This window comes from Enhydra lutris, unplaced genomic scaffold (assembly GCF_002288905.1).
Source record: "Enhydra lutris kenyoni isolate GAN:26980312 unplaced genomic scaffold, ASM228890v2 scaffoldscaffold29, whole genome shotgun sequence".
In the NCBI taxonomy this organism is placed as follows: Eukaryota; Metazoa; Chordata; class Mammalia; order Carnivora; family Mustelidae; genus Enhydra; species Enhydra lutris.
Window position 1 is genome coordinate 13,598,951 of NW_019154113.1, and position 26,783 is coordinate 13,625,733.

A 26,783-nucleotide genomic window follows, 5' to 3' on the forward strand; every position below is an offset into this window, starting at 1 on the left:
CCATGGTTTTTACCTTTTAAAGATACTCACTTTCCTTCTGGTGAGCAGCTAATTGGATTTGCCCCAGACTCCCTCTTTAGTTTGATCCCTGCTCAGTTCTTTCAGCCCAACAGATCTGCTTTTTGCTGGAAATCTTAGACTCTCCCCAGTACATGTACAATTCAGGGGTCTGCCAAGGATTTGGGAAGAGCTTAGATAGAGCTTTTTAGACCCAGCTTTCTGTCTCCTGCATCCTGTGAGCTGGGCCTTAGTCACAAAGGAGTGTCAAAGTGAGTTTTTTTTTTTTTAAGATTTTATTTATTTATTTGACAGGCAGAGATCACAAGTAGGCAGAGAGGCAGGCAGAGAGAGAGAGAGAAGAGGAAGCAGACTCCCTGCTGAGCAGAGAGCCTGATGCGGGGCTCGATCCCAGGACCCTGGGATCATGACCTGAGCCGAAGGCAGAGGCTTAACCCACTGAGCCACCCAGGTGCCCCAGTCAAAGTGAGTCTTAACCAGTGCTTTCTTCCTGCTTTCAGTTCTCTGCTTCAGTCTCCTTCCAGTGCCTTCAAATGCTAGCTTTTCATACTTTATTCAGTTCTAATTGTTTATCTGAAAGAGCAGTAGTTTAATACAGGGTAGTCTGCCTTTAATTTTTTTGTTGGTTTTTTAAATAGTGGAGCTCTGTTTTAGTCTTCACATCATTACTTACCCTTATCCTTCTTCCCCCCCTCGGTGTTTCCAAATCCATTTGGTCTACCCCCCGCCCCCCCGCATTCAGGAAGGCAGTACAGGATTTACAGAGCATATGAAACAATATTCCCAAACCTTTGTCATCTCTACTTAACTTCCCCTAGTGTATTCCTAAGGAGGAATATCCCTAGTGTTCTCCTAAGGAGGAACTGGAAGCCTAAAAGTTCAGATTTTTGAAAGTGAAAGGAATAGGTTGGCTTGATTGGCAAGATTTTAAAAATGTTTTCCTTGCTTCCAGCTTTGTTTTGATGAGAACCCTGGAAAGTCAGAGCTTGCCTTGGGATTGTTAAGTGCAGCTAATGCTGACCCTTAATGGGGTTTATGGTCCCATTCCTTAGAACTGGAGGCCCGAGGCTATTAGCCCATATTTGAATATCAGCTAAGCAGGAGTGTCTCCTTGGAGATTCCATAACTGAGTTTTCAGATTACCAGTCTGTGGTATTTTTTTCCCCCTCTTGTACTGGGTGGGGAGGTATTCTGTGGGTGGCTGCATTCTTTATTTGTTCTTTGCCCTGACCTGGGATAGCATCAGGGTCTATATTGGGAGGTCGTGGATATGTCTCTTTGGTCTGTCCATCTTGCTTTGTAACTGCTTTGTATTTTAATTTTTTGTTCCACTTAATAGCAGGCTTCAAGAATGCTAATTACCTGTATGAAAAGCCAGTGTATTTTTCAGTATGTGCCATGAAGCAATAAGACGGTATATTCCTTTTATTAGTACTTGCAGTACTTATGAAATTTAATCTAGTACTGACAGAAACATTACCATTCACTTTCACTGCAGTTTTGACTGTGAAAGACTCCCTGCTCGCTCTCTCTTAAACTTGGGCATTGGGTCTGAAGCTTGGTTATTTTCATGAGATTTTTGTAGAATTTAGGGGAAAAACATTCTAAGAAGTTCCTGTTGCTTATGTAAGAGAACTAAATTTTTTGAGCAGCAGATTTCAGCTGGCGGATGCTAGCCTGTGTTTGTGTAGAAGGGAGAGAAGGGAGTTCATTCCCAGCTGATTCTCAAGCTTGTAAACATTCCCATTTGGATGTGAATAGGAACATGTTGGTCTGTTGAGTGGCTTTACTTGTTGGGTAACTGCACAGCTTTTTCTGCAGGTCATTGCCTGTTAATTTGGAGAAACAGAATAGGGCACATCTGTAAAGTAGTTTACAAGAGTAAATTTTGGGGGAGATGAAACAGATGAGGTAGTTTACAGAGAAGCTTTAGACAAGGTAGTTCTTTACCTTCTCCCTTTCCCTTCAGTGTTAATTAGTGAAATGCTACTGCCTCTACCAAGCATTTTCCATTAAAATGAATGAGAACTTCTCGTCCTTTGCTTTGTCACTGTGTTCAGTCCCCCGCTCACAAAAATCACCTTGCCTTGTTTGTATACCTAAGGCAGCCAGTGTTTCTGGAATGATGGTGTATTAGAGATGGAAAGAGCTTTCTTGATTACCCAGTCCAGCTCCTTCCATTCACAAAGTCAGAAATGGAGGTTCTAAGGCATGCTGCAAATCAGAAGAGGCAGCAGTGCAGTAGTCTAGAAGTTAAGTCAGATCTGGGTTCAAATTCCGGATCCCACCTTTTACTAGCTGTGCCAGTCTTATACAGGTTAGTTAACTTCAGCCATGAATCTCTACATTTGTAAAATGGATTGTTAAGATTAGCTAGATCCTTGAACAGAATAAGAGAACTATTACAGGTACCACTGGAGATGATAATGATGGTAGTTACGCCTTCATGGTTGATAAACTGTAAGATGTCAAGATTGTGGAGTTAAGGTGCCTACTTTATGGATGAACAAATAATGAACAAATATGTTGTATGGTTTTGGATGAGCGTGAGTTCTGAAAACCAGTATACTTGTAGTGTATGCTTGAGAGAATGAGGGAGGGAGGAATTTTTTTTCCAAATGCCCTTGGTTGAGTTTCAGAAATAGAAGTCGGATGCCAGGACTCAGCTTGTAACAAGAGGGTGAGATCAGTTGGTATAATTGGAGCTACTTGGTAATCCTTTTACTCTGTTCTCTGAACATTTATGGCGTTCCTATTTCTGTACATATGAGCTAGAAAATGACTAGGTCTCCATAGAAATGTCATGTTGTCAGGCTGGGGCGGGAGGAGCACAGGTGAGGAGCACGTGGGGTAGAGCCAGGAGGCCCTCTGCAGCCACCTTCTTTGCTAAGCGACAGCCTGTAGTGGATACCGGGGCAGTTTTATTCTACTTAAATGGTTCTGGGGATTATTTTAGAATGTGGTCTTTGGTTTGGTTATACCCAGCATTTAGGGAGAGGAACAGAGGGAAGGAAAGAGGAATCAAGAATACATTTTTAAAACTGAAAAAAAAAAAAAAAAAATTGACCTTGAGTTTGTACCTCGTGGGCTAGAGGCTGAGACTGCTGGCTTGGGGTTTTCAGCACCGCCGCTCCCTGCTCATGGAGAGCCAGCCACGATGACAGCGGTGACTGAGCCCGAGCGCGACAGCCCAGAGTAGTTTCTTCATCTTACTCAAGTCACTTAGAAGGACCATCGGTAGCACGGAAGTTTTAACTTGGGCTTCTAGGCTAGTAGTTCATCGAGTCGTCTCTGTCTTAAGGATTCTGCTGTGGCTGCCAAGTAAGGAGCAAGGATTCGTTTCCTGCTGGTCCCCATCATGCGTTACTGTTTCTGGCTTGTTGGTTCTTCCAGGGCACGTGTTCCTATTTGCTGGACCAAGTTTGTAGAGTATCTTCTCTGTGTCCCCACCACACTGAAGTGCTGCCCACATTTATTGGATTTACAGCAGTTTTCCGAGGCAAATGAGTATTAACTCTGTTTCGTACAGAGGAGAAAGGCCCTGTAGCGAGCCAGGGGCTGGAGTTCAGCGGCCTCCTCCCTCCTGGCCGTCTGACTGGCCACTCCCTTGTCACTGGCATGGGGTGTGGAAGGTGTTGATGCTTCGATCTGCCCACCTCAGGTCTTTGGCACAACCTTGAGTTGGTCTTCCAGATCATTCTGAATTCTGCCTGTCTACGAACCATGACCAGGCTAGCACGAACCAACTGTTTGCTGTCGTGGGCGCCTTCCGAAGGGCCAATTTAGTTAGTGTGGAGAATCGGCCAGGATCCTCCCAGGGCCCCCCTCCCCCCAGAGAGTTTATTTGGACTGTTTATAGTTGTTCTGTCCACAGTCTGTGTCTAGAATACACACTCAGATATTTGTTGAATTGAATTATTTCTCTTCGTTGCATTTCAAATACCTCCTGTTTGCATGTTTTTCGTCTCCCCTTCTTCGTCCCCTGGCAGGTCAAGTCACTTTCTCAGTAGCCTGGGACTCTCTGAAGACACAGGTACCAGTACCTGCCCCTCATTCTCACACGCACCCCTACTTTCCGAAAGCAGTTTTACTTTTAAGACTGTATGCCTGGAAATTTTAGTCTCTTCCCCCTAAATTCCTTTCTCATTGTACAGATTTTCGGGGAGAATAGCCAACTGAAGTGTGCGTTATGGCCAGACTATTAGCACTTGGGTCATTCTATGATAACATTGATTTTATGAAACACCCACATATATATATATATATATATATATAAATTTTTAATTTTGAAGTATTATAAAGGAAAGAGCACTGAGTAGTAGATGCCTTTCTCTACCTAGATTTTTGTGTGTATTCCTCAGCTATTAACTATTTGAAGTCTTGGGTACATAGTAACATGCTCCGTTTACTAGAAAAAAAACAGTTTATCAGTATGCATATCTATCACGTGCCATTTATCTCCTCACACACAGCTAGAAATTAAATGTTTTAAGGCAACTGGTTTGTAGTTTTCATGGCAACCTTATTTTTGAAATTAGTTCAAGTGGGGAAATTAATTTTCCAAATCTGCATTGTATAATGAGTTGTTAACGTATGTGGCCCTCTAAGAGTTTACTATTAAGAGGAATTCCGAAATTTGAAATTCAAGGAATAATCTCTAAAGTTTCTCTTTGTTATTTCTAAATCCAGAACACATATAATATCATCCATATTTAACCTGGCAATAACCTCTTAGTAGTTTGATGAAAAGCTGCCTATTTAAATCATTCTTTTAAGCCTTTTTCAATGAATTGATCAAGTTAGGAGAATTTGCAGGACTTTTTTTTTTAACCTAGTAGTTGATAATTTAACTCAGTTGAGCTCTAACCTTACTGAGTCTTTATCTTGTATTGTCAAACACTTGTTCTGTTTGCTTTGTGAAGCAGTAGGTCTGAACAGAAAGTGAACGATCTTTATTGATATTCAAACAGAATTAGCCACAGCTGTTCTGTAAGTTACATTTTCAGGATGCGTAGGTACTTCCTCATCTCCGCTCCTGAGGACAGACTCAGTTTCACCCTACATGTTACGAGGAGGAGAGATTGCTGAGGGATGCCATTCCCGTCTCATGGTTGAGAAATGATTCTGTTATTTCAGGACACTGATAAATTTTTGTCTTTAGATAGCAAAGTTCTTTGCTAAAACTGTGATTCAAGTTATCAGAAGTTCTGTAGTATGTTACGGTTTTGTGTGGCATCTAGATTGCTGGAAGTGTGGCTGATGATTTTTATGTACTATTTTAGTTGGCTCATCCTAGTTCATTCCACCTAAAATAAATTTACCCGTGCTTTTTATTTACTTAATTTTTTAAAAGTATGCTCTGTTAAAAAAAAAAAAAAAAAAGATGGTCTAACAACAACAACAAAAAAGTATGCTCTGTGCCCAACATCGGGGTTGAATTCACTACCCTGAGATCCATTAAGCCAGCCTATCAGTGATTTTGATTTTGATTTTATTTTTTAAAAAGATTTTATTCATAAAAACACTTCTTTCATTCATTCAGTCACTCGTTTGTTTTTATATTTATTTATTTATTAGAGAGTATGCCCTGAGGGAGGGGAGGAGTAGAGGGAGAGGGACAAGTAGACTTTGTGCTTTGTGTGGAGCCCGATGTGGGGTTCCATCCCACTACCCTGAGATCATGTCCTGACTGATATCAAGAGTCAGACGCTCAACCAACAGAGCCACCCAGGCGGCCCTCCTATCGCTGATTTTTAAAAATACTCTGCTCATTGTGTGTTATAAAAACAAGAATGACTCCTCAGGGGATAACTCAGGCCAGGGATGTTTTATAAATAGGAATTCTCCTTTAAAAATAAAAATGTTCACTTAAGTTAATAAAATGATACTTTAAAAAGGCCTAAATAGATGGTTGCTGAAACTATTGAAGTTCCTTTGACTCTGTAGTATTTTCACTTAATTATGAAATATATTTATTTCTTTTTTTGAAGTCTTTGTTATTCAAAAATTTCCCTCTCATTTTGAGATGGATTTTTAAAAATAAGTCATTCCTCTTGTGCTTTACAAAGTCATTGTTCTCAAGATGTGAAAGACTCAGTATTGAAGAACCACAACATTGAAGCAGGGTTCATCCTTAAGAGAGCCATTTTAACAACTTAAAAGCTCACCTGGACTTTTCCAGCATCTGCTTCTAGTACCTCTTCCTCCTGCCACTTGTGGGAGTAATGTGGTAGTGCTTTTGTCATGTAATGTGTCCAGGAAGGTGGGCTGTGTGTCCCTGTGAAATAATTCCTAACAGAGCAGCCACTCTAGGGTCTGGCCTTCGTCCACATTAGGTCGTCCAGCTCGGTCAGGTCTGCATGTGCGTGAGAGCCCCCTCGTCTATATTTTTAGTCTTTCCAAGTGTTTTATCATCACTTTAGCCCATTGGGTTGCTTGCTTTTTGGACGATAGAGGTTGGGAAGGTTGAAGGAAGTAGAAGGGCTTGAATTTGGCAGTCTCTTACCGGATATCTATTTTAACCCTCACTGAAGTTAATTTACATAAAGCCCAGCTGTGCATGAATTTTTCTAAATTCAAAGTTTATTCTTATTACCATAGGGATAAGAATGTCAGCACTTACTGAATTGATGGTCTTGCTCTCCTGTGCCTGGACCTCCTGGCAACTTACAGTTCCGTTTCCTCTGGATAACAGGATACAGCTGGCGGCAAACTTCTCACCTGTAATAGCCATTTGGAGTTTTCCCTCTCTATACAGATCTCTGCAAAGCAGCAGAAACCATTTTATTTTATTTTTTTTTTTTGCAGGAAACCACAAGGGTTTGTTAAGCCGCAAAAGAGAATTGAAATAACACGTGCATGTGTTCTTCCCAGAGGTACCGACCGTCGCATGAGAGCCTAGGTGTCGTGTTGAGCTGCTCTGTGCCCTCCCTTTTGCTTTGAGGTTTTCCAGTTAGGTGATGCCGAATTCCGCCGTTCCGGTCCCTATTACCTCTCTGGCCAATTAAGCAAATTGATCCAGGCTGGATTTCTTCACACTTGGCAGGATCTGTACCACCTTTAATGAGCTACTAGGTGAACCTTCTGGGACTTGACTGACAAGTTATTTTGGCTTTGATAGATTGGTTTTTGTTCTTAAAGCTGGAGCTGCAGATCTTTGCTATCAAAGGGGGCAGGAAAGCTGCTGATCAGTTTCGGCCTCTGATGTTCATATCGAGTATGTTAGTACTTAGTGCACTTGCAGCACTGCGCCAGATGCTGTGGCAGGAGTGCGAGTGGTGTGGTGGAAGACGTCCACAATGTCACAGATTGGAAGAAGCAAGTTCAGGAGAAAAGGCAAGCATGGAAACGAAAGAGAAGAAAATGAAAGAAAAAAAGTGACTTATTGCTGACTGCTTGGGTTAGGTTACCATCAGTAGTCCTGCTGTCCGAATCAGCAAGGGTGGGAGGACATTTTCATGAGCACAGTGTGAGGACTGGACCTAGCACGGTGCACGCCAGCAGTGTGGGCAGGGCAGGCTGGAGGGGGTGGGCCAGAGTGCCAGTAGGGCCGCCATAGACCAGCGGCTCCGCACTCTCGGGCGGCACCGGTCGGAGTGCTGGGGGAGCCTGGCGGGCTTCTGAGAGTTCACCAGCAATAAAGGGCTTATTTAGTAGAGCACCTCATCTGTTGGGGTCTACATCTCCCTCCTGGACGCTCTCCGTTTAGAATTTGGGAGCAGCACAGCGATGGCGGTGGTCCATAGGACGTGGAAGCTGCACGTGATGTGAGGTCAGTGCGTGCAGCTGGTCTGGTCATTCATATCGGGCAGTAGGGACAGGAACTTACCGAGTATTCTCCTATAGCTTACTACCGTGTTAAACATTTCACACACATCTTTTATTCTCATTTTACAACACACTTTACAGATGAAAATAAAGCTTGGCAGTTAAGTAACTTGTCCACAATAACAGAGCTGGAAGTGCCAGAGTCACAACTCAAATCCAAGTCTGTCTGTCTCCTTCTCTGAATTATATTGCTATTTCTGGTTTTAGCCTTACATTCTTCTACCAGGGGTTGTTAATGAATTCTTAAATGCTAGCAGATTGTCTCCAATCTAGAGTCATCCATTCCTTTAATATCTTCATCATTCATCAAAGTGGCTTACAGAGACTTAGTGTAAAATAAATGATATATATATATATTTTTTTTTCACCCTTTTGAGAGAGAGAGAGTGAACAGAGCGGGTGGGGAGAGGGAGAGAGAATCTTAAGCAGGCTCCATGCTGAGCCTGCCGCCTGATGTGGGGCTTGATCTCATGATCCTGAGATCATGACCTGAGCTGAAGTCAAGAGTCAGATGCTCAACCGACTGAGCCACCCAGGTGCCTCTGATTTTTCTTTTTTTAATAGAGGAAATGTAGTGAGCTTTGTGTCTATGGATACAGCCTCTGAGCTTAGGACCCCTAGGATGCAGGACTGTACCTTTAAGCCCTGGAGGTTGGAAGCTCTGCTGTAACTAAGATGGGTTAAATGTGTTTCCCAAACTGGGATCACATTTTATTTTTCAGCTTTTCTCTCTTTTTCTTGAGTCAGGACAGATCTTAGTGCCCCCTAGAACTCCCTAAAGAAAAGTGGTTAGTACCTCAAAAGAACCTTTCTAAAGGATTGCTTATTCCTGTGTAGGCAGAGAGTGAGCAGCAGAAAGAAAATAGTATTTTAGGAAGGTTGAGTCAGAGGTGCAGGTGGAGCCTGGAGAGATTTTCACAAGGTGATAAGGCCCGAGCACTCCAGTCTACAAGCCGAGGCAGGTAGACCGGCAGTGATTCCCACTTGGGGAAGAAGGCTGCTTCTGAGACCCCCTTCTAATTATAAAGTCCTGTGGCCAACAGAGTTTGGCTAGGGTTTGAGATGTGGACTCCAGGCCCCGCGGAACCTGACTGGGAAGCCAGCCGTCGTGTGCAGCCCCTCAGGGAAGCTGTGGTGTGAAGTCGGCCTTATTGCCTGCGGCCCACAGCATGGACTTGCTCGGTGTGAGTTTAGGCTACGTGATTGCAGACTTCTTCCGTGCTACCGTTTGTGAATCTTGTGAACCTGCAGTTTTTGAAAGAAGAGAAATTTGAGCTGAACTTAAAAAAAAAAAAAAAAAAAAGATAAGAAAAAGAACGGTAAGAAAAGGAAAAAACCAAACCAAAGACGTAGATTTGGTTGATGCCAATGCCATCATAAGGGTGGCAGGTCCTCAGGGCAGAGCGGGGTTTGTTTTCTTCTAGAATCTCCCTTCGTTGGCTTCGAAGGCCAGGCATCTTTGAGGTGTGTGGATTTGCACAAGTGCCTCTCCTGCGTCCTCTCTCCCATCGTGCCTTTTGCTTGCACTTCTCATTCTGACGAGTGCGCAGCAGCCACTGTGCTCCCTTTTCCTCGTACACACAGCTTCTGCTTTGCGCTTCTCCCGTGTCCTCCGGGTGAGACCTGCCTCGTGGTTGGCCTCCTCCAGTAAACTGTGTTGGGGCCTCCACTTATTAGCAAGTGTGTCCTTCTTTCCTGACCCTTGTCACATTTTTATTATTGTGCTTACAGTACTGTAACATCATGATCTGTTTATATCTGTCTGTCCCTTACTAAATTGTATTGTTATTTATCTCTGACGCTCAGCGGCTCTCTGCACATGGAACATTTGAGGGACTCCGAAACACAGGGAGATTACCTACCCCCATTGAGTATTTTTGTGCCGGGCAGATATTATAAACATATGTAGAAGAAAAGGAGGCCCTAAGTATTGAGAAGTTGTGGTGTACTCTCCTCTGTGAATCTCAGAGTAAACTCCCGAGTATCAGAAGTCAGAGATCTGGTTTTTAAATTAAATTTCTTTCATTATTGTTTTGGTGAGAGTTCTGATTTATTTATTATGTGTTAATGACTTTATCTGTAAGTGTGTTTTTGGCCTAAATTCAGCATCATTTTGCCTATTGGATAATCCAGCTCTGATAAGTAACAAATGTGCGAATGTGGGTGTTGGTGTTTCCGTTGTTCGGGGGGTTTCTATTTTAGTCGGGTGTGTCCTTTTGTTTTACTGTGAGCTCGCCCAGTGTCGGACTCTTCACTCTCCTACCTTCCTGTCGTAGATCCCCTTCTCCCTCTCATTCCCGTTGTGACCAGTGCTTTGCTTTTTTCTTGGTGATCTGTAGGAGTACTGTGTCGGGAGAGTGGGACACAGAGAATCAGGCATGTGTCCTGGGTCTCAGTGCCATTGTTTTACAGAGTGTGGACCACGATTCAAAAGCAGAAGCATCACTAGGTCTGATCTCCTGATTTGGACTCACTGATGGTGGAAGGGGGTGTAGGCAGCGGGCAAGAATCTGTATTCTTTTAATAAGGCCTCCAACTGATGCTCGGGGTTCCTGAAGTTTGAGAATCCGTGTTTAAAGCTAACTGCTCAATTATTAAGTAATGCAACTTTAAACAGAAGAAGACGATTAGGCTCCTGTAAGATTTCCTCAGCCCCTTATTCAGGAAACACATTTGGTACCTGTAGTAGTTTATATACACATATTTTGTAGAACTTGGCATCTGCAGCAGGAAACGCCTATTCACTCTTTGTACCCTGCTTCTTTGCTGCTGTTCAGAATTCCCTGCTCCCACCCCCAGTGAGAGCACATGTTTCTAGCCACCAGCCCAGACTCCTTAGGAATGAAGGAAAGTCTTTGGATCCTGTTATTTTCCTTGAAGAGCAGGATGCTGTTTCACAGGAATCCAGAGTATGCCTTGTCATTTCCATGTTAACCCTCACCCCCAATTTTTGTGGGTTTCAGAGGATTTGCGGTAGCCCAGCTTTAGCAGGGTCCCTTGGCCATGGAGATTGAGCTGAAGCATATTCAGCAGTGCCCGTACCCTGCAGGTACAGATCCTCTGTTTAACCCTGGCTGAGTCCCGAGCAGCTGTCCTCTCTTCCTTTCACGACTGGGGTTGGTTGTGAAGGTGGTTTGCACTTCTTTCCTTCTGAATTTGGAAGCTTCCCTGTTGTGAATGACAAAAACCATGTCCGTTGAAGTGATAGGTTCAGCAGACCTGGCCAGCTGGGCCTTACTTAGGACATGGCTTGAGGTCAAGAAGCTAACAGATTTCGGGGAGTTTTCAGGTCTCCGTGTAATTGATGCAATGTTGGGCTTGTGGTCCTCCCTCCCTCCCTCCAGGGATGTTTCATTAAGAGCTGAGCACCTCTTAAAGGGGTACGGCTATAGAATAGTAAGACTGATTTGTATTTACATACATATGGGTACAGGCATTCTTATTTTAATTGCTTTTCTTTTATCATTTCTAGGGAGCTTTAGTAAAGGTTGTCAATTTCTTCAGTTTGCACATTTTAGAAAAATGTCTTTTTATTTCCAGTTCACTTGTGGCGCGTTGAATGACAGGGGACTTAAAACAGATGTACTGTGTTTAATGTCTTCTTCCTGATGACAAAAGTAGTATCTGTTCATTGTCTGAATAGTTAGGAGTAAGAAACAGATAATTTAAGAATGAAAATTCCCTGTAATTCTCAGAAATGTGTATACTTAGCATTTTGTTATTTGTTCTTCCAGATTCTTTTTTCTAGAGTTATTTTATTTTAGAATTGTGATTCAACTACCAGCCTGTTTCTGGACAGATGTATCTCTTGATACCTGATGTCTTCTATTTTGACTACTTACCCTTTTCCAAGTACTTTCCTTGCTAGTCTCCATGAGACCTGGAAACTGCAAGGAAGATTTGTGTCTGGCAGCGTGCTGAAGCCCTTCCTTGGATTCCCTTTTAATTCTTCCACTGGCTCCATAGTGTAGACGGGAATTTTTACGCTCTTACTTCACTTAAAAAGACTGCGGGTAGACAGTCCGCTGACTTACTTGCTCAAGGTCATACAGTTAATCACTAGGGAACTTGGGATGCGCGCCCATGAAATTTGATTGCTGGGCTAAAGGATATTGTATAGAACGCTAGGACTTTCCTGTGCTGAGAAGTCTTTTCTAACTGGAAATATCTTCGAGACCTACAGAGCTGTTGAACGGGGACACCCTGCTCTTTGGCTTACTTAGAGGTATTTTGTTAGCTCTCGGTCAGGAGTGGGCACGCGGGCACAGTGGCTGAATCTAGTCCACTGCCTCCTTTTGTAAAAAGAATTTTATTGGAACATGGCCGTACCCACTCATTTACACATTGCGCCAGAGAGCGTATGACCTGCAAAGCCCCAAATATTTGCCATCTACCCCTTTTCAGAAGATGTTTGCCAGCGCCTGCCATGGACACTGGTTATTATGAAGACATGTCGTGTTTTGGTAACTTCTGTGGTTTTGCATTCATTCGCTCAAGCACACAGGTCGGTGGAAGTGCTCACTGTCCCTTACCCACCCCGCCCCGAACCAACCAAACGCCTGTATCCCTTCGTGCCCGAGCTTCCCTGTGATCCTTAGGAGCAACTGAGTTTCTGCACAATCCTTTGCAGGTAGCGGGACCTGCAGACGGATCCGGAACTCTCGCCAGAACCTGTGTCAGCACTGCATGTCCCAGACTGATCTGTGCTGATGGTGGTGTGCACCCGGCACCCTGTGAGGGAGAAGCTAGCTGATGAGCGTTTGTTCTCAAGGGCAGGAAGAAGGCTCACCCCGGGTCTGCTTGTCTGTTGAGCAGCACCCCGCGAGCTGCCAGAGAATTGCAGAGAACTGGAGTGACATCAGTGAGACCGTTGCTTTCGGGGTGGAGGGGTCCTGCTTTGACATAAAATGAATGTGTTACTTTCGTACAACAGTAAACTATTTCATTTGTTTTCTTTCAGCATTTTGCAATAAAATGGCAAGTGCGAGAAGAATGAAAATATGAAAATAAGAATGAAAACACTTAATTACTGAGCTTGTTTTTATTCCTCACCCTGCAGATTTATGACTCGTCAGAATTCTAGCTGGCTACTGCTGAATGGCAGATTTGGTGAACATACTTGAAATCGCATCATTTAAGTGTTTGAATTTTGATATTTCCATTTCACCGTCTTTCAAATGGGGTGCGGCCTTTACGGTCCCACCGGATCTGTCACGCATTGTCCTTGTGTTACATGAAAGCACCCCATGTAAATGTGGACTTGGTCAAAGTCATTCGCCAGTTCCTGGGTAGGGAGGAAATTGTAGGGTTTTTCTCTCTTAAAATTCCTTCATGAAATCATTCAGGGACACAGTGCATTTCTTTCATTTTCCTTTTGGGAAGGCATCAAAAATCCATGGACAAAGCGAAGACTTTCAGTTGGGTCTTAGAGAATAAATTTCGTTTTCAAGTGTGTTTACTCTGACTCAGAGACCCCCCTCCAGCAATATGCTTCTTCCCTTAGAACACAGTTCTCAAGTAAAGTGCGCTTACTTAAACAGGTGAAGTAAGTTGTGTGCTGTATGTAGCAAGTCTAGTGATGGCTTAGCATCAGAACTCTCGAGTTCTGTGTTTTGGGGCCGTTTTGGGAGTCTGGAACCCTTTCCACCTTCCTTATTCTCTTTGATTTTGGGGGATAAACGTCACCTCAGAGAGGCCTTCCCTTAGTACCATATGTAAAACATTTCCTGTTTCCTCTTCTCTTTCATTTTTCTCCATGGAACTTATCACTGAAAACCGTACCCACAGATACTTCTTGAGAGGAGCAACACTTCAACTTCAGAAGTTAGTGAAGGCGAATTGGTTTATAAAGTTACAGGCTCTTTCAGTCCTTTGTCCCGGGCAAGTTTGGACAAGACCGGGAAAGCGGATTAAAAGGCTAGTGAGCGCAGTGAGTTTAATTTTAAATTAAATGGATATTTAACGCATTGAAAAAAGTACTCAAGCGCTTCGGTCTTTCTTTTCCATCCATGCTTCCTTATTTGCATTTGATGGGCTTGAAATCTCTTCTTTTTCTATCAAAAGAGTTCGTTATTACCGCATTTCTCAAGCTTGATTTTCACTGTGGATTTTTGCGGTGATTTTAGCACCTAAGGGTACAAAATCATTAAATGAAGACAGGCAGGAAGAAAAGAGTGCCAGGAGCCAGGAGGTGTCCTGCAGCGTGGGGAGTGGACCAGAGAATGAACAGGTGCACGTGGAGGTGGTCGGTCAGGGTGGCGGAGCTCTCGGGCTGTTGGCGAAACACGCTGAAAAGCGTGTGGCCTGCGAGTGGTTTGGAGATGACTGGGTTTAGGAGCCTGATTATAGTTTTGGTTTTTGGTTTTTTCCCCCTAAGTGTGTGTTAACTGCGTTTTGGGTGAGCCTTGACCTTGGACATACACATACACGGCCTGACCAAAGTGGCAGGTCTAGGAGGATTTCAGTATTGGGAGGATTCTGTTCCTTAGGTTACACATGGTTGCGAAGGCATTTGCTGCTCTTTATTCTAAATATTCAGGCATTGAAACGCTGCTGTTTGTGCTATTTGGATTTCAGTTCACTGTTCCTGAGGTTTTTGTAATCTGGGAGAACACAAAGAATGTGATTTCATCTGTTTTTTTGCATGTGCGAATGACGTTTGTGTACTGTTGTTTATATTACTGGTTGGTTACTGTGTGCCTTAATTCATTTGACCTATTAGTAAAAAACTTCCTTAGATCAAATTATAATCAAGTCCCTTAGATCTGCTTCTCTGACTCCTGTGAGGACAGGATCAGCTTATACTCAAATTCGGGGTGTTTGGCAAAGGGCCTGCCATCCTGAAGTCCACGATTCTGGACCATGATGTTTTAGCTTGGAGCTCCTGGTCAAATCACCAAGTTAAACCTTTGAGAGCGTGCTGTTCTTGATATTCGGGAATCTGTTAGACAATCCTGTGAATCTTCTCTGACGTTCTTCCTAAGATTTTTGTGAGAATTCACAAGATAACAGTCGGGAGCCTGGCTTATTAATCTTGAGGAGGATTACAACGGTTAGTTGGTGGACCCCAGCTGCCATAGTCTCCCTTCTCGGAGGGCTGAGAGGAAGAGAGCGCTCTGGTCCCCTGAGGGCCCCCCCCGCCCCCCGTGAGGCTGGAGGAGGCTCTGGCCAAGCAGCACTTTGTGAATTTGGGGGATTATGTAAAAGTATAACTGAACATACACTGTTTTTGCTTTGGTAACTGCGTTTAATATCCTGTTGGTTGTTGAAAATTCTCCGAGGACAGTGGACCCTTTTGTGTGTGTGTTTCAATCAGAAAGGCTCTCCCCAGTTGAAAAGCTTGAACAGAAGGGCTGCAAGAAGTTTCGCGGTCCTTGACCTTCTGGCCTTCCCAAACATCTCAGGAAAGCCAGGCATCCAGTAATCTCAGATTTTGATTGTGTTCATATAACCATACTCGACATCTAGCATTTGTGGCTTTTCTGTTTTTTGGCGATAGCTTTTAATTTTGTTCTCATTTATTTCTCCCTTTTCTGTTTCAGTGTCCTGGGTCATGAAACTTAATCCACAGCAAGCTCCATTATATGTGAGTAAATCGCGAGATTTCTTGTCATTTCGTACTCATCTATGCTTTTTACTTGTTATGAGAAAACTCAAAAATGGTCTCCTGTGATTATCACAGGAATTTTTAACATCTGCACAAGTACTGTACTTCAGAATTTGAGTTTGGGTAAATGCTAAATGAGTCCTGCATGCCTGGCACCGAGCTGAGAACAGAGGGTAGCTGTGAGGTGTGTGAGGTACCACTGGGCAGGTGGTAGGAGGCACCTCCAAACAGTGGCATGGCCCTGCCTGCAGAGTGATGCTGGGCTGGTTTCTGAATTTCACCGCCAGCACATTTCTGTAAGTCCTGTGGGTGTCTTCCTACTGGCGTTGCGTTACCCTGCGTTGCAGCTAGGTGGCGCTCTGTCATTGGCCAGAGTGCCGTTTGCTCTGGGGCTCTGGGTGGAAGCTGATTCATCATCTCCCGCAAGTGAGGGAACTGTCAGGTGAAGTGGATGAATCAATGAATCAGAGCTGGAAAAGGCAAAGTGTAGGTGACTCTTTTTTTTTTTTTTTTTTTAATTACTGTGAGCGTGCATTAGCTGCACGAGGGTGGTGAAAAGTGGTGAGGGGTCCCTTTAGGGGTGTGAATAGTTGGAGCTGCCAGAGGCCAGTGGATATGGGATTGGTATGGTCTGGAGAGAGTGAGGAAATGGGACAGGATGGGACAGGACCTCAAGGATGAAGAAGCATTTGGTCAAGAACTAAGGCAGATGGCAGAGGGATGAGGGGCAGTGAGCATGGTATTCGGCGTGTGGTGGGAGGGTGGGCAGTGGAAAGTCTGGCCCAGCTGCACATTTGTGTTGAGGAGTAATGAGAGATGAGTCTGGAAAGGTAATTGAAGGTCAGCGATGAAGGCAAAAGGTGTGGGGACCACTGAGGAGCCTTTGATGGAGTTTATTTTAAAATCTGCATTTTACGCATTTACTTATTTTAAACCCTGCCATGTTCGTGACAGTCCTGTTACACCTTTCTAGCCTAGGACATTCTTGTGGTCACTCTTTTTTGCACAGATGATTTTTATGTTAAATATAACCTATAAAGAAAAATATATGCATTCTTATAAGGTATTTTATGTATTTATTTTCTTTCCAGATTACCTGGAGAACATTTATTCTGTATGACAGTGGGTTTGCTCATGATCTGAATACCGTGAACTTTTAAAAACAGCTTTTATTGAAATACAGTTCACACACCATAAAACTCACACATTTAAAGTCTATGATTCAGTGGTTTTTAGTATATTCACAGTTGTGTAATCATAACCATCATCTAACTTAAGATTTTCATCATCCCGAAAAGAAAAGCCATACCTTTTAGTAGTACTCACCATTCCCTGTCTTTTCCGAGCCCCTGGCAACCATTGGTCTACTTTCTGTCTTTATGGAGTTGCGTATGGTGGAAATTTCATGTAAATGGAATCATACATCATGTGGCCTTTTGTGACTGGCTTCTTTCACGTAGCAGAGTGTATTTAATAGGTACGTGTCCGAGCACGTATCAGTACTGTGTTCCTTTTTATTGATGGATAATACTCCGTTGTATGGCCGCGCCACATTGTATTTCTCCATTCAGCAGTTGATGGGCATTTGGCCTGTTTTCACTTCTTGACTGTTATGACTAATGCTGCTGTGAGCAGCAGTTTCTGGTAGGCTTATGTTTCCATTTTCCTCGGGTATGGGTTTAAGAGCACAGTCGCTTGCTTACAGTGATGACTCCGTTTAACATTTTGAAGAGTTGCCGTGCTGTGTCCGCAGCGGCCGCTGTGTTACACGTCCTCACCGCCAGTACTGAGGGTCACAGTTTCTCCACACTCTTGCCAGCGCTGGCTCTTCTCTGACTTTTGGATTGTTGCCGCCCTAGTGGGTATGAAATGATAAGTCTTTGTGGTTTTGTCTTGCATTTCCCTAATGGCTAATGATCGTGAGCATTTTAAGGTGGTTTTGGCCATTTATGTGTCTTTGAAGAAATGTCTATTCAGATGCCTTGCTTATTTTTAAATTTTTTTTTAAATTGTTTAACCTTAAGTGTTCTTTGTGTATCCTGGATTCAAGTTCCCTATCAGATACATGGCTTTCTCCCATTATAAGGTTATCATACCATTTTATTGATTATACTCTTTGAAGCACAAAAATTTTTAATTTTGATGATGTCAAGTTTGCCTGTTACTTCCTTTACTGCTTATGCTTCTGGTATCATATCTACGAAGGCTTTGCCTAACTCAAGGTCACAAAAAATTAACCTCTACGATTTCCTCTAGGAGTTTATAATTTAAGCCCTTACACTGAAGTGTATGGTTCCAGAGGACATTTTTTTGTATGCTGTAAGGGAGGGATCCAGCTTCATTTTTCACATGTGGACATCAATCTAGCTGTCCCACACCATTTGTTGAAAAGACTGTTCTTTCCACATTGAATTTTCTTGGGCATACTTTTTGAAAATCTATCATAATTATAAAGAATTACTTCTGGACTGTTAATTCTCTTCCTTTCCTTTAGGTCATCTTAAAATTTCTTCTAAGAATGATTTGTAGTTTTCAGTGTACAAACCTTGTACTTTTGTGAAATTTATTTCTAAGTATTTTAATTCTTTTTGATGCTTTTGCAAATTATATTGTTTTCTTAATTTCATTTTCAGATTGTTCATTGCTAGTGTATAGAAATGTAGTTGATTTTTGTCTATTGATATTATAACCTACAGTCTCGCTGAACTTGTTTATTGGTTAATAATTTCTTAGTGCATCCTTTAGATTTTTCTGTATACAATCATGTACTTTGAAAATACAGATAGCTTTCTTGCTTTTTATTCTGAATAATGCCTTTTATTTTTCTTGCCTGATTGTCCTGAGTAGAACTTCAGCATAGTGTTGAGTAGAATTGGTGAGAGCAGCCATCCTGGCCTTGTTTCTGATCTTAAAGATAAAGTATTCAGTCTTTCACCATTAAGATTAGGTATGATAATGTTAGCTGTGAGGGTTTCATTGATACCTTTAATCAGGCTGGAAAAGTTTCCCTCTATTCCTAGTTTGAGTATTTTTATCGTGAAAAAGCATTGGATATTGTCAGATTTTTTTGTGTGTGTCTGTGAGATGATCATGTGGGCTTTTTTTCCTTTCCTTTCATTAGTATATTAGATGGATTGGTTTTGAATGTTAAACCAACCTTGCATTCCTGGGGTAAATCCTGTTTTGTCACAGTGTATAGTCCTTCTCATATGTCAGTGGATTTGGTTTGCTAGTTGAGAAATTTTGTGTCTGTACATAAAAGATAAGTCTGGGGAAGCCTGGGTGGCTCAGTCTGTTAAGCATCTGCCTTCAGCTCAGGTCATGATCCCAGTGTCCTGGAATTGAGCCCCACATCAGGCTCCCTGCTCAGCAGGGAGTCTGCTTCTCCCTCTGCCTGCTGCTTCCCCTGCTTGTGTGCTCTCTCTCTCTGTGTCAAATAAATAAGTAAAATCTTAAAAAAAAAATAAAAGAAGATACAGGGGCACCTGGGTGGCTCAGTGAGTTAAATGTCTGCCCTCAGCTCAGGTTATGGTCTCAGGGTTCTGGGATCAAGCCTGGCACCGGGCTCCCTGCTTGGTGGGGAGTCTGCTTCACCCTCTCCCTTTGCCCCTCTCCCCTACTCATGTATGGGCGTTGTCTCAAATAAATAAAATCTTAAAAAAAAAAAAAAAAGATACAGTCTAGTTTCCTTTTGATGTCCTTGTCTGGCAGCATAAATGTTTCCCAAATGCATCCATTACTTAATCCCCAGAACCCGTGACTATTTATTTTACTTGGCAAAAGGGACTTCACAGATTTGATGACGTTAAGGGCCCTGAGATGCGAGCTTCTCCTGAATTATCCAGGTAGCCCAGTGTAATCACAAGAGTCCTTAGAGGAGAGTCATGAGTCCGAGACATCTGTAGATGCTACACTGCTGGATTTGAAGGAGGAGGAAAGGGTCGGAGCCACGGAGTGCAGCCTCTGGAAACTGGAAAAAACAAGGGAATAGTTTTTCCTTAGAGCCTCCTCAGTGAACCCAGCCCTGCGGACCTCTTTATTGTATTGTATTGCTTTTTTGTTTTGTTTTGTTTTTACGATTTTGTGTATTCACTTGAGAGAGAGACCGAGTGAGAACAAGCAGAGGGAGAGGCAGGCAGAGGGAGAGGGAGAAGCAGACTCCATGCTTAATCCGAGGACCTGGAGATCACAACCAGAGCTGAAGGCAGACACACAGGCATCTTGAGCCACTCAGGCACCCCTGTTGTCTTTATTTTAGCACAATGAAGGTTGTTTCAGACTTCTAACCTCCAGAACTATAAGATAAGAAGTTTGTGCTGTTTTAAGCCTCTTAGTTTGAAGTAATGTGTTGTAACAGCAGAAAGAAATGAATACAGTTGAAGTTTGGAAAAATTAATTGGTGGTCGAGCGATCAGGACTTTTCCGATTTTGCCATCCTGGAATGTGGCAACTCCAGAGTTCTTAAGGCTGTTGGCATTATGTGCTTGAGCCTCCAAACATGTTGAAGGACATCTTGGTGACTCATGGAGATGTGAGCATGGAACTGGGAATTCATTCTTTCTCTTAGGTCCCTGCTTTGTTCCAAGCGCTGTTCTGGGTGCTGGATACTTTGCCATAAATGAAAGACAAGGGGTCCTGCACTCAAGATCCTTGCTCAAATATAGTGAGGAGAAGACAGACAACTCAAAAGAAGAAGAAGAAAAAAAAGACACCTCATAAGCAGGAAAACACATCAGGAGGAAAAACTTCTTTTTAAAGCTTTTTTTATTTATTTGACAGAGCACGCACACAAGTAGGGGGAACAGCAGAGGGAGAGGGAGAAGCAGGCTCTCTGCTGAGCAGGAGATGTGAGGCTCCATCCCAAGACCCTGGCATCATGATCTGAGCTGAAGGCAGACGCTTAAACGACTGAGCCACTCAGTTACCCCAGGAGGAAAAACTTTAAAAAATAAATAAAACAAGAAGATGTGATAGTGCCCAAGTAGGGACTGTTTTTGGTTGCATGGTCAGGGAGGGGCTCAGAGGGGCTTGCCATTTAAGCTGAGACCTGGGGGCAGCTGGGTGGCTCAGTTGGTTAAGCGTCTGGCTCTTGGTTTCCGCTCAGGTTACAATCTCAGGGTCATAGGATCAAGTCCCAGGTTGGGCTCTGTGCTCAGCAGGGCGTATGCTGGAAGTTTTCCCTTTCCCTCAGCCCTTCCCCCGCCCCCAAATAAAATAAAATAAATCTTTAAGCTGAGACCTGAATGACCGGAAGGAGCCAGCCATGCGAAGATGTTGGCATGGTGTTCTAGCCCAGGGGAACAGGTGTACAACAGGTGTCCGGGATCTAAAGTGAAGGCTGGCCTGATAGATTTGAGGAATAGAAAGGACAGTGGCTGAGGCTCAGAGAGAACCCTGTGGGTGTGGGCTCAGTCTTTCCTTCTGGAGGAGGTCAGCGACTGAAGGAGGAAATGAGGGAAAAGCCTGACGGAGGATTTCACGGACTGTGGGCCCCAGCACCCATCTCTGAGCGTGCTCTGAACACTGCAGCGCCTCCCATGGCAGACCTCTTAGGGATCAGTGATTTATCCTAACGCTTGGAGATGCTGGCCTTGGGCGGTTTAAGCACATTATTTTGGAAACAGAGTTTGAGAACATTTTAGTCATCTTTTAAGATCCACGTTTTTGATGTAAATTGGATATTCTTGAGTTGAGGAACTTTTCTGTAGCAGATTTGGCTCTCACTTATCAGAGGAGCATGCAATAAAAAAAAATTGTGCCCTTTTTTTCCCTTTCGTGACTAAATTGCTTCATGGGAGAAAAAGCAACGTTTCCAAATCACTTGTTACTGTTAGTCCACTTGTGAACCTAAATAAGAGGTATGATATGATTTAAAGGTAGTCCTTTCACTTTGTGGTTTTCTGAGAATACTTCCCCTGCTGGTGGGACACTCTTTTCCATACACCTATATAACCTTTCTGGATAACAGCTTCAAAACAAGAGCCCCCATTGGTATAGTCCTTCTAGTTTTCAGAGCACTTGCGTATATATTATGCCATTTGGTTGTCACAGCAACCTTGTGAGAGTGGAAGAAGCTACTGTTGTGACCCTCATCATACTAAGGAAACAGAAGCTCAAGATGGCTTATCTGTTAAATGTGAAAAGTAGGGCTTTACCCAGAAATTGTGATTCTCTGACCCGTTTTCCTTCTTCTGCAGACCAAGCTGTCTCACACAGTTGTTCCATAAAACACAAATATCATAGCACTTAATATGATAGAGACCTGTACAAGTAAAGCCCTTTTTTCTTCTAAGTAACCCAAAATTAAAATTCCATTTCACGTGTTTGTAAAATTTTTAAATATTTTACTTAAGTTCAGATTTACAGGAAGGTTACAAGAAATGCCACTTTATCTCTACTCCTCTCTTACTGACAGCATTTAGTCACATTTACTTATCATTCTGTTATGTATTTGTCGAATTGTTTGAAAGTTGTAGACATCCTGCCCTATTCCCCCCTAAGTATTTCAGCATATATTTCTTAAGAACTAGGACATTGTCTTTCATAACCGCAGTGCAATTAACAAAAACAGGAATTGTAACATTGATGTAATACTCTTATGTAATGTAAGTCCATATCCAAATTTCTCCAGTTATCCCAATAATGTCCTTTATAGCATCCTCCTGCTTGCTCTCCCTTTCCCTCCCCTTCCCGGTTCAGGATCTAATCCAGGATTACACACTGTATTTATTTATATCTCTTTCGTCTCTTAATCAGGAACAATTCCTCTGCCTCTCTGTCTTTTGTGATACTGACATTTTGGAAGTTGTTTTGGAGCAGTTGGGGTTTATATATTGTTTTTCTCCTGATTCTGGCTGGGATACTACTTAAAAGATGTCCTTTGGCATACCAAAGGATGACACATGGCACATTCTTGTTTGATTTTGGAGATGTTAACTTTGATCCCTCGGTTGGGCTGGTGTCGAATTTGCATAGGTAAACTTTTATCTGTTCTGCAGGATTGGGCATTTTTAAAAGACGATGGTGTAATTGCTTACTCCTCCCCTCTAATACTGTTCCTGGTTTGGAAATGCTTTTTGCGTATGGAATTTTTGTAAAACGGACGCCCTTGTTCTTTGCAAGGTGTGCTCTTGAATGTAGGTAGAAGGGCTCATGTTAGCAGAGAGCTCAACTGTGAGTAATTAATTAAACAGCTCACTCTGTTTGAAGAGCGTTTTCTGTGCCCTCAAGGATACACACGTGGTTTTTAAATAAATGTAATTCTCATCTACGCTGTGCCAAGCATGTGTCACATAGAGCATAGCAGATGTTCAGCAAACACTTGCTGAGCGAGTGAATGAGATACAATTTAGATGAAACGACTAAAATTTTAGTAAAATTTGCTTCATTTTGATAGAACAACTGTCTTAAAGTTGCTCATTATTTCACAGGTTTCATTACTGATTTACCTTACAAGGATCCTGAATAGTTAGTTAGCGATGCCATTTTTGTGATTGAAGGTGTGTTAACAAAGAAAGAAACGTGCTTAACGGTGTTGTTATGGTACATGTGTAACTTCCCTTGCAGTTGGGAGGAAGTCTGCGCAGCGTCCCTGCGAAGTGTGTACAGATACAGAATGTCTGATAGAGTGTTATTCTAGAGATGTCTTCTTTGAAATGTGACTTTACTCAGTCCTTTAGCACATTGACAAGGCATACTAGAAATAGTCCCTGTATCTCTTGAGTCCTGAATTATGATCTCTAATCCTTAGGGACTTACGGTCTGAGCTGCCTGTTTACAGCAGACTACATACAGCAAACCATGTGACTGCTAATATTTTTTTACAAACATAGTACATGTACCCTTTAGCTCCAGAGCCCTTCTCACTGTCCAGATAAAAGCATAGGCTTTTCCCAGAAGAGGTAGGGGATGAGGGATGCTGTCAGATGATAAAAGAAAAAGCCAGGCACATGAAGCAAAGGTTGGTATTTATAAAACAAACAAAATAGGCCCTACCTCCACCCCCGCACACTAAGCACTACCGGACCTAGCAACCAAGCAACTGGACATTAGTGACAGTAAACAAATCCTCCCCCAGACTGACAGCTGAAAAGGAAGCAGGGTTTTTACATTTCCGAGGGAGGAGGAGGAAAGGTCTTTGAATGCCTCTTATCTCAGGCCCTAGACTTGTTCTGGAAGAGATCTATCTGATGAGGTCAGGCCTTAAGCTCTGCAGGGTACTAGGAGACAATGGGTGTCCAATGTCAAGAATAAGGAGACCTGGATGAATCCATACTTTCTGTGCCAGTGAAAGTTACCTCCTTTTTCTCCTATCACCTTACTTTTCTGGAGCAAAAGTTGTGCTGATGAACCCCAGTGAGTGTCCCCTAGTCAGCTCTATGTGAGGGAATGAACTTTGTGGGAGAGGTCAGGACTGGGAAAAATTTGATGAATCATTGTATTTGAGGAGTGATTGGGCCCCTTCGTCTGAAAGAGTGAAGAAAACTTAGCCACAGAGAGACTGCGGGGTTTGCCTAAAGTTTCACGGGGGTTTTGATAGATCTGGTCAGTTGGCAGAAACTAGAATTAATTAGTCTGGCTTATGTGCTAAAGGCAGGTCAGGTCATTAGTTGGTTTGAACTTCAGATTCAAAGTACATGTGTAGAGAAGTCAAAGTACAAGAGTTGGTGTAAGTGGGCTTAGTAAGGAAAAAGGTAGCAATGGGAGGACTGGAAGAAGAGAGGAGTATTTGAAAAGATAGCATTGAGTTCCTTTTTTGGAGTGAACCCATAAGGGTTAGAATGCCTTATGGGCTGTAGACATATTGGGGAAGAATTTATAGTTACTACTTGAAATCCCCCTTAATTGGACAAAGTAGTACTTAAAATGTGTATTATACCTTTTGATAGAGGGGCATCAGTAATAACCATCCCAATGAATTACTTGATCAGGTACTTACATATTTACTTTTATACTTAGAGCTTCCCCAAGAGGATGGGTGACTGGGTGACTTCTCAGCCCCAGACCAGTGAGGGGAAGGCCAGGGCCCTGGAGCAGCAGGAAGGTGTTTGTCTTTTAAGGCATGCGTCCTGCGGCAGTTCGGTGCTAGTCTGTATTAGAACAACTTTCGTTACTGGTTTTGAAGTGTGGTCGTGGCCCTCAGATGCTTTGTGGCTCATGATGGTGCACAGCAGTTGGCTGCAGTTAACCCTGACCAAGGAGGTTTATTTGGATGATAATTCACGGACAAAAATGACCATAAGAACACAAAAGGAGGGGCGCCTGGGTGGCTCAGTGGGTTAAGCCTCTGCCTTCGGCTCAGGTCATGATCTCAGGGTCCTGTCTCTCTGCTCAGCAGGGAGCCTGCTTCCCCTGATCTCTCTGCGTGCCTCTCTGCCTACTTATGATCTCTCTCTCTCTCCGTCAAATAAATAAAATCTTAAAAAAAAAAAAAAAGGGGGACAACTTGGGGTGCGTTTATCAGATTCTTAGACCATAAACTTGGCTTTCTGTGGTCTTAAACACCTCTCTAGGTCTCCGTCAAGAAAGCCAAAAGGCATTTTCCTTCTATAAATGAAATACTTTTTAAAACCAGAGAGATACTCAGATGTGAGATGTAAATTGTGCTCCAAGGCGTGCTTTGAGGCTAGCTATGGGATAATTGTCATTTTATCCCTTATGTTTGGGATAAAACCCACATTTATTAGATTTTCAAGGGGAAGAGCCATTCTAATTACAAAATGAATGTCCAGAACCCAAACAGATCTGGTTTATTATGTCCTCCTTGCTTTCTCCTTTTTCTTGACTACTCGGTGGTTTTGCGTATTACTGCTTCTGGGTGGAGGCAAAAGCATCCTGACAATAGAGGAACATCACTGGAAAGAATATCTTTGGCACTGGATGCCTCTCGTCACTTAAAATGTACAAAACAGAGCCATATGAAATGATCAAAACCATTTCTGTAAGGGACCATTTCTTTTAACGATGTTGCTCCTCACAAGACACATGTAAGATTTGGTCAGTATTTGCACTTTAGGGCCAGGGAAGTTTGGATCAGAGTTGTGACTGACTTGTCTAAGGGTGCACAGCTGTGGTGGGTGAAGAGTTCCAATGTCACAAGTGACTCCAGAGCCCATTTAACTAGACAAGATCAAAAGAACATACCCATTTGACTCACATTTGGATCTTGAGGAAATCTTATCAGAGTGATTTCCTGCCACCACATTGGACTCTTGCTGACTCTGGACTTCGGTTTCCAGCCTTGGTGAGGCCTTGGACTCTGTGCGGTGGGTTAGTGTGCTCTGTGTGTGCCGATCAGAGCCGCGTTCAGCCCAAACAGCTTGAGAAGACGGAATGGGTGGTGGGAGTGCGGGGTGGGAGCCTGCGGGAAGGAGATATGCTTAGAAGAGATTTTAAAAGTGTTATCAATTATAGCAGTTTATTCTTGAGTAAGTCTAGTTTGCATAAATAATCACACTTTTAAGGGCCACAGAATTTAGGTGGCTGCAGCCCAGTGTTCTCAGGTGGCTCATTGTAGGGCAGAGGGCCTGTGTGGTAATGGCCACACTGTATCAGTTCTTCCTGCAACGTGTTTCCAGAGCAGGAGTTGAAATAACCTGCCTTTGCCCCCTGCTTGGCTGTTAAGTTCCATTTCGCTCCTACAAAGAGAGCTTTATCAGCCCTCTGATCTCTTAAATGAATTACCTGCCTTCGCCTTAACAATACACATCTGATGGTTTTGCTCCAGCGTTTTGTAGACTGGTGGCCTTTTGCAGCCAGATCTGAGGACTCCGGTTATGGAACGGCACTTTGTCCCCAGGGCCAGAAGAAATAAGGAAGTCAAGTGTTCCTCCGTCCAGCTTTTGATGGTGTCCCAGAGCAAGAACTTCAGTTTCCTTCTGTTGGGCTTTTTCGTCAGTCTCCAGAAGCTTGCCAGGAAGTCAGTAAGCCGTGCATTTGTGGGTAGCATTTTTTTATTTTCGCGTGGCAGTTTCAGAGGGATGAAGATACATGCAAAGGACGAGGCTTTTCAGGGCCTGCCTGCAGGACGCCTTTACAATCACTTGGTGTTTCTGCAGCATCCACATGAGTAAATTTCCATGTGGTTCTAGTGAGGAAAGGCCTTGCTGTCCAGAGAAGGCCAAAACATAAGGCGCTGTACTTTTAATGCATTCAACAAGTGTTTGTGCATCACCTGTTAAGGGAATGGAGGGTCTGGTCTTGGGGGGATAGGTGCCTTCGCAGACGCTGTGGTGCGTGAGCCTGACTGCGCAAGCGCGCTGCCTGGTTGCACGTTGGAGGAGTTCCCTCGGCACTGAGGTTCGCAGAGAGTAAGAGGTTGGCAGAAAGTGTT

General features: G+C 43.2%; 1 protein-coding gene across 5 annotated transcripts in view; it reads left to right on the forward strand.

The window, feature by feature from the left end:
* Positions 1-26,783, forward strand: part of LOC111152612 (A-kinase anchoring protein 13) — a 320,098-nt gene that overhangs the window by 67,064 nt on the left and 226,251 nt on the right. For all 5 annotated transcript variants that reach the window (XM_022511140.1, XM_022511139.1, XM_022511141.1 and 2 more), the window contains exon 2: positions 15,387-15,430. In XM_022511140.1, coding sequence (XP_022366848.1) covers positions 15,398-15,430 — 33 coding nt within the window. In that variant the 5' untranslated portion in view covers positions 15,387-15,397. The remainder of the gene's footprint in view (positions 1-15,386; positions 15,431-26,783) is intronic.